The sequence below is a fragment of the Ziziphus jujuba genome, chromosome 8, assembly GCF_031755915.1.
Source record: "Ziziphus jujuba cultivar Dongzao chromosome 8, ASM3175591v1".
NCBI classification, from domain to species: Eukaryota; Viridiplantae; Streptophyta; class Magnoliopsida; order Rosales; family Rhamnaceae; genus Ziziphus; species Ziziphus jujuba.
The window spans coordinates 17,761,425-17,769,977 of NC_083386.1; the positions used below are offsets into that span (position 1 = coordinate 17,761,425).

Consider the following 8,553-nt stretch of genomic DNA (forward strand, 5'->3'; position numbering starts at 1 on the left):
CTCGTCAAACTTCAAGAAAGGGCAGGGTTCTATCAAACACAGGGACATTGTTCAAGCAAAATAGGGTGATTATTCAAACAATGGTTAAAAATCAAACTAAAGAATGACAAGTGTCTAGACGCTGTTCAAACAGTACTAGATCCAGCAATGAGAATCTAACACGTTGGTAGGATGTTATTTACATTAGATCTACCTATCTCCTAATGACACATGGTAGATGATTGTTCAAACAACTTCCAATGTTGTTTGAACGTTTGAACAACTGGTAAAACATTGGTCAAATTAGATATTTTGACTTTCAAAAACTTTGTAAAAATCATTTTAAACCAAAATCAAAATACTTCAAACATAAAACCACGTAAAAAAATTAAACTCGGTGAAAATCAAAAGTGCATAACAATGTATGGCTAACCACCTAATTAACATAAAGGGTTTATAAGTCATTCACCATTTTTTTTTTTTATTAGAGATTTGTTCTTGGTTATTCAATACTGACTTATACTAGACACTTACAATACAGTATTTTGAATTATTAAAATTGCTAACACACAATAACTAACTCAACAAGTTGAAAAGTTATGGGCCTAAATTGAAAATTTTGAAAGTTGAGCTTACCAAAATCCAATTAAGTCTACATTTAATCTACAAATTAAGGGAGAATAGATGCAATATACCCATAAACATCACTTTATTATTATTTTAAAGCACACAGAGCATTATCATCTCTCAATCATATCATAACCATGATATTAGCACTGAGATTTATACAAAAGAATTTATTGGAATCTAAAAATATTTTCTTTTTCCTGGAAACAAATTGAAATTCAAAGTATAATTAATTGTGTATATATATACATACTATATAAGTGTTACATATACAGTGAACTATCATACAACATAAACGACAATGGGACTTCTTACTTGGTAAGTACCGTCATCCCATACCAAAGAAGCAGAGACTATGGATTCATCTATGGTTCCTTGTATGGTGACTGCAAAGGATTGATTCTGTCCAAGAGCAGTGAAAGAGAGAACTGAAGGAATCACATCAATATTAAGACCTAATGGAGCATCCACTTTGACCTGATATATGGACATTGCCGATCCTACATTTGTGACAGTTCGACGGAAAACACGACTGATATATTCTGATGGTGAGGAAGCAAGAGCAAAAGAAGGATAGTTAAGATCCCAAATGGTGCCATAATTGACCTCCGAACAACTACTGCTATCCCCAGTAACTATGCGTAGAAGCCTAGTATCATAACCTTGTCCGCACAAAAATTTTACATAGTCAACTTCATCAGCATCATATATCAAACCAGGATTTAGAGACTGTAAAGGATCAAGATGGCCTGCTCCATATGCAAACTCTGCATCAGAGTTGGATAAGGCATGCATGGGGGTTGCTGCAAATTATTCACAACAAAAAGGGAGAGAGATTTGGTAATTGGAATTGGTCCCGAGTAATAAACATCAAATTGTAATTAATGTTCAATTCTCTTATTATTTTTTTTTTCTTGATTGCATGACCCTTAAATATATTTTTGTCAAAAATACTATGGCTTCATTGCATAAACCGACCTCATTTTGGTGAGAATGTTGAAATCGTTGGGCTTTTGAAAAAAACATAAATAAAAATAAAAATAAAAATGAGCAATGTCGCCCCTGTACTTCATGCTGAAAACATCAAATAGGTCCTGCTATTACCAATTTTTTATAGATATGTGACACAAAAGAAACACGTAATATCTTGTCTGGACATTCAAAAAATTTAAAACATTGCTAGAAATATACGATTTTACTATGGTTCTTTCATTTCATCTTTGAAAATATTATCAAATTTTTGGATAAGTAATATTTCAATGCTTTGTAAAAATGTCAAAATAGAAATAATAAGTCATTGAAGCTCTTGCCAAACTCTTTGGTAAAGTCTTTCATTAACATAGCTTAAAAAGAAAGAAAGAAAAAAAAAAAAAAAAACAAATAAGTGTATAAGTCATTTTGACACTCTCCCTAAAATGCATATAATTAAATTAATATGATAAAATATCAGTGATGTGATTATTCAAACAGCAATTACTGATAGTCATTTGACTAATTTAGTTGTATATAATTACCAGTAGTCATGAGGGCGGACTTGATAGCAGCAGGAGACCAAGTGGGATGAAAGGATTTGATGTAGGCAGCTACAGCAGTAACATGTGGGCAAGCCATTGATGTTCCTGAAATTATATTGTACTTCACAAATCTATTATCGCCTTCTGCTCTAGTAACAGATGAAATCGGGGTCCATGCAGCTAGAATATCGACTCCAGGAGCAGATAAATCAGGCTATAAACAATATATTGAAATAGTAATGAATTAATTTGCATTAATCATGTAAAGATAAACTGCATTAACAATGATATTAATAACTTGATTACCTTAAGAATATCAAGTGTAATTGGATTTGGACCTCTTGATGAGAAGGAGGCTACGCAAGGGGCTAATGAATCATTTCCCTCGTGAGTCTTGAATATAGTTGCAGTTGAGTTATTATTACTGTAAACATATAAGTAAATTGTTATTATAAGAAAAATTAAAATTTTATTGAAGATCAATATATTATTCAGCTGATTCTTTTTATTGATTTATATTTTATATGATAGGAATTCTATGTCATATGATCATACATCTAAGATAGAAAACTTTTAGAACTTAATATGCTTAAAGAATTGAGATTTGAAGTTGCATTAGTGATTTATTCAAATTTACATAAAATTCACTTTGTCCTATGGCCAGGCTTGTATAGTCCGCCAATACACCTTAAAATCTCCATTAATATATATATATATATATATATATATATATATATATATATATATATATTCTCCTTTATATCCTTTAAAATAATTCAAAAATGATAAAAGAAATACTAATGGTGTATGTTATATCTCTTTTGCTGAAACTTCTGAGATTTTAAGATTTATCAACGGTTTATTTGAGTTTATATGGTTAGTCTTAAGGATTATTAATTTAGATACATATTATCCACCGATATATTTTTAAATTTTAATTTTTAAAACAATCTAAAATGCTGATAAAATGAAATTAGGATGGTTTAGCAAAGTGAATGTAAATTTATATACCTTGGCGTATTTATGTATAGGTAGACATCCCCACCATCGTCCATATCAAGGTAAGATGAAGGCAAGGGATAAGAGTTGGCAACATCTCTACGCCTCGTCCCCTGCATTATAAGACCAACTGCACCTGCTCGGACCAATGGTGTAGTTTCCTTAGGAACCACAAAGGAATCACAAAGGACTATTTTCCCTTGAACCAGATTTTTGTCTACTGAGTGTTCTAGGCAAAACCTACATTTAGCGAAACAAAATATTTAAGGCTTGTTTGGTCATGTTTTCTGTTTTTAAAACATTGTTTTTAAAATAAAAAATAGAAAATTATTTTCTGCTGTTTAATAAGAACAAAGAGCGTTGGCCATTAATACTTGAAAACAATTTTCAAAAAAATATATATATGTTTGGCTAAACAATTTTTAAATTTTTTTTAAAAAAAATTTCATTTTTTTTCTACTTTTTATTAATTCATTCACATTATAAAATAGAAAAGAGAGAGAGAGAGAGAGAGAGAGAGAGAGAGAGAGAGAGAGAATATTTGATAAGGAAAAAATGGAAAATGAGGAAAAAGACCAAAATAGCAAAATAAATAATTGATATAAGAAATATTTGTCCCAAAAAAACTGATAAAAGAAGTAAGATTAAAAAAAATAAAAAAAATAAAAAAATAAAAAACTAGTAGGTATATAACGAATGAAAGAAAAATAAAAAATAATAGTAAAAAAATAATTGATGTAACTTATAAAGAATTAAAAAAAAAAAAAAGAGGAATAGCTATTTTTTTAAATTGTTCTATTAAAAAAATTTAAAAAAAAGAAGAAGATAAAATAAAAGAATAAGAAAATTTCATTGGATACATTTATCAAGCCATAATACTCTATCTTTCTCTCTCTACAACTTTCGCTCTTTAAAATAATCCAAAGAATTGAAGTAATATTTTTTTTTACAACTTTCTCTCTATAAGATAGATAAATGAAGATTAAAGAAAAATGATGAATAAAACAAATTAAAATAATATGTATTTTATTATTTTCAAAACAGGTAAAAATATTATTTTATTATTTTTCAAATTTTGTTTTTTTTTAATTTATTTTCTAGAACAGTTTTTGAAAACTAATGGCCAAATAGGTAATCTTTTGTTTTAAAAATAGTTTTTTCTTTTTACAGAATAAAAACTATTTTAAAAGCAAATGACTAAACAGGCCCTTAATATATCACCAAAAAGCTATTACACCTAATTAATCCCTAGTAACTAGTACGAATAGTTAGAAAGAAATAAAAAGAAATTAAGCTTTTTTGGTAATAAATTTAAAAAAAAAATGTTTTTTGGGTTTTAAAAACATAATATTTCTTAAAAAAATTTAATTGCTAATAAAATAATTCTTTTAAGTTTTTGGCCAAATAAATAAGAACTCAATGATATTAGCCCAAGTGTTTAACCAGTGAACCTGATGAAACAAAAACTTATACTTACCTTGATTCAGACGCATTGAAGCCTCCAGTAACATTGGGAGCATTTCCTCCATAAATTATGGGAAACATTTGATTTTTAAGGTCAAAAGTGTTTAATGAAATTCCCTACAAAGGACAAACAAAGATATCAGCAATCTATATTCCTTTATTTTCAATCTACATAAAAACTTTCGAAATTTTATTCGTAGGTGAAATTGTCAACTTTATACAGAAGAGGGTATGAAAAGTTTCCTTCCACCGGAAGAGTCTAATAGCGTAGTTTACTTTTTCCATGATAGAAAAATCTGAGAGGTTGAAATTTTAAATCCAAGATAAAAAACAATTAATAATAATAATAATATTAATAATAATACCTGATAAATCTTATTGTTACCAAGTTGAATATTGGTGAAAAATTTTCTGTCAATAGTACTAGCAGCCACAGAAAGCATCCAAGGAGAGAAATTACTGATAGTGGCAGAGGATGGACCATCGTTACCAGCCGAAGCCGAAGTCAAAATCCCATTTCTCATTGCATGAAATGTTCCAATTGCAATGGAATCGTTGAAATAATCCTTAGCAGTGGAGCCTCCCAAAGAGAGGGATATTATATCTACGCCATCAGCAATGGCATCGTCAAAAGCCGCAAGAATGTCAGCGTCATGGCATCCATCGGCCCAGCATACTTTATACACCGCTATTCGGGCTGATGGAACCCCGCCTCTTGCTGTTCCTGAGCCCAGACCCATAAGACTTGCCCTCTCCACTAATCCCCCGACTATTGTTGATGCTGTGTGCGTCCCATGCCCTTCCGAATCTCTTGCAGACTTTGTATCAACTTCGTCAAATAACCCATCCGTGCGATAATATCGTGCTCCGATAATTTTACTATCCATGGTTGAAATGTGTCAGTACTTTTGAAAGTGATTTTACAGTGGCTTTTAAAAATATAAAAATAGCTTTACTGGAAAGGCCCAAATAGCATAAGGACTATTGCTCCTTTTAAGGCTTTTAGGTAACATGGTTGAATTCCCACCTAAAAATGAACCAAGAAAAAAAGTAACAAATTATGGGAAGTACTTGTTGCAAGTGAGATTTACTTGATGGCAGGTGCCTTTCCATTTCTTGGGAGGGGGACCAAACCCACTGTCCTTGAAGCTATCTGATTCAGGCCAAATTCCCGTGTCAAGCACCGCGATGACGGTGTCACTCTCAACCGTAGTTGATCTTTTAACTTGTGTGGGAAAACCTAAGAAGTCCCAGGACCTTGTGGTATGGAGCTGTTTCTTTTCATTAGGGAATACAGATACTACACCATCCATTCCTATATATCACAGAGTAAGAGTTCGTAGAAGTTAGCTGCTGACGAGTAGGCATTGACTGGAAAAAAAAGTTAAAAATGAGAGCAAAAACCGAGGTTAAATTCACCCACTGGCCATCTTATGCACTTCCTCCTCTGTTAGCTTCACAACAAAACCATTGAAACTCCTTTTGTAGCTGTGGAGTAAATGATCCGTCGCAATATCGCTGAATTCAGGACAGATTTCGAAGATACAAATGATGAGTTTCATATATATATATATATAATACATTGATGAAAATCGCCTTTTGCAAAAAATCAAATGGACTCAGGACCACGTGGCCTATATTCACAAAAATGAGTTGGATTGATCCACATGTGGGATATGTCGGCCGTCCCATTCATTTTTTGTAAATAGGAATCATGTGGTCTCACGTCCATGATATTTTACTCATTGCCTATCATAATTATATGCATCTAATTTCAGATTTATACTCTAATTGGTTTGAAATCTAACTAAAAAGACAAGATGAAACACAATTTAGGTATTCTTATCTAAAATTCTAAATTGATCATAGTCCTGCATCCCCACTTAATCACACTTTTTTCCTCCATTTTAAACAAACCATATATATTTATATATATATATATATCAATCAATCTCTCATAAAGATGTTTTGATGGATCAGGATCTCCTTTATCAATATTGAATTTATTCAAATACTGAGATTTAAAGATATATTTAAGATTTTATTTAACTATAGTAAGATATAAGGACCAACAAAGTAAACCCTGTGACATCCTTAAAATCTCCAAATATATCTTTAAAACTAAGCATTTGAAAATATTTAATAGCTAGAATTCCATCATGACATAATGATGAGAGACCGGATTATATATATATATAGATATGTGTGTGTATAAGAAACTAGTGTTTTTCTTTTTAAAATTATCCTTTAAAATGAGGATTACGATCCTAAAACTTCACATTGAATGGCTTAGATTGAGAAACTTAAAATCCAAACACTAAAGTGCATTTAACATTATTTTTAAGAGTCTTTTAAGGCAATTCAATAATAAAAATCACTTATATATTATATATTATATAATATATATTGTTAAGGGAGAGTTAATATATATTATTATCTCCACCCCTAAACTATGACATGTTTTTCACTTAAATACCTCTCAAGCCATAAAATTTCTCATAAACTGCGCCCTTGAACTACTGAGTTTTTACATTTCAAAAAAAATAATAATAATAAAATAACAAGAAATATGGAGTTTATATCACTTTAGTCAAATCATGTATGCAATTTTCTCTAATGAATTTGGTAAAATTAGTTAGCCATATAAACTGATAAGAATATTTATATACATAATATTTTTTTTTTTCAAACAAAGTTACATGGGCTTTAATTCGTTCGTCTAAAATGTTTGATTAGTGGAACAAAGTGGTATTAAAAAAAAAAAGTTCAGAGGACAATATACGAAATTTTTTATAGTTTTGGAAGCAGAGTTAAAAAATACTATCATAATTACCCAAAAAATTCATATATCCCCTTTTAGCTTTAGATATTTAATTTTACTATTGAGATTAAATTGTTGTTTACTATAAATTAAAAAAAAAAAAAATTCTAACTGTAATTACAGCGAGGAATTGAGTCAACATATTGAAGCTAGAAATAATGTATGTAATCCTTAATTTCCTTACCTGCCAACGACTTCCTGTAGCATGTTCTTGTGAAAGGATGAAGAAAAAACCTTGCCCTTCGAATGTTCTCCCATGTACACAATATATGCCTGCAGTCACAACACCATACCGGCACCAAAACGAAACTTTTCGACTTAAATCCGTTGATTAATTAAAGCAACAAAATTAAACAAAAGAGTGTGGAGTTTTGGTGCTTTTCAAGTGAGGCCACTACGAAACAATGCAAGGTTTATCAAGCGCTATTTCCATGGCGAACTAACGTTAAGAATTTGCTGTACTAACAACCGCAAGCTACACGTATGTATGTATGTATATATGTATGTATACTTGCCTTTCTATCGTCCCTAGATTCTGTGCAACGGATTACCACGGTGCAGGTGAAGATGAGAACGAGAAGCCATGAAAGAAGAGTGCTTATCTTTGCCATTGAAGGAACTCTGCAGCTAGCTAAAAGCTTCGTTATCTGTGTGAAAATAGTATCATTGATGTTTCAATTTATATATATATATATATATATATATATAAATATATATATAAGAAGTTGAATATTTCAACAAGGACTTTTCTTTCTTTATTTTTTTGAAAAATAGCTCATGCAAGTTGTTCGTCATAAATTTAATTTCATATTTGATTTATATATGTATATTTCAACTCATTCTATGCTTCATGGAAAATGTATTTGTTTTTACCTTTTTAATTTGTTGTTTATTTATATAACGAGTTTAATGCTATAAGTAGGCTATAGAGAACCACTAAAAAATATGGGTTTTTAATTAACATATATTTATATATAACTTATTTACTAGAAGATAGTTTCCATGCTAATTTTTTTATTATTTGTTGATATCTAATTTGTTTAGTTTATATTTTAAAATTAAAAATTTAATATGAGAAAATAAATACGTAGGAACAGCCCATTACGCTACATTACATTATGAAGAAAACATATTGTTCTCACTTTTAAT

At 30.1% G+C, this 8,553-nt stretch overlaps 1 protein-coding gene across 1 annotated transcript; it reads right to left on the reverse strand.

The window, feature by feature from the left end:
* Positions 1–710: 710 nt before the first annotated feature.
* LOC107413709 (cucumisin) lies at positions 711–8,041 on the reverse strand. Its single transcript, XM_060819961.1, has 9 exons — positions 7,589–8,041; positions 6,007–6,101; positions 5,655–5,898; positions 4,949–5,462; positions 4,597–4,700; positions 3,132–3,359; positions 2,427–2,544; positions 2,121–2,334; positions 711–1,409 (listed from the first exon to the last, which is right to left on the reverse strand). The coding sequence occupies exons 1-9, from the start codon at positions 7,660–7,662 to the stop codon at positions 889–891; spliced, it is 2,112 nt and encodes a 703-aa protein (XP_060675944.1). The 5' UTR covers positions 7,663–8,041; the 3' UTR covers positions 711–888.
* Between the last annotated feature and the right edge of the window lie 512 nt (positions 8,042–8,553).

Bases quoted from the DNA above. Each gene is read 5' to 3' on its own strand.
- LOC107413709 (XM_060819961.1), bottom strand. From the start codon at position 7,662: ATGGGAGAACATTCGAAGGGCAAGGTTTTTTCTTCATCCTTTCACAAG. The intron at 3,360-4,596 runs GTAAGTATAAGT...CGCTAAATGTAG, and splicing joins TTCAATGCGTCTGAATCAAG to GTTTTGCCTAGAACACTCAG. The intron at 2,545-3,131 runs GTATATAAATTT...ATATGTTTACAG, and splicing joins CTATACATAAATACGCCAAG to TAATAATAACTCAACTGCAA.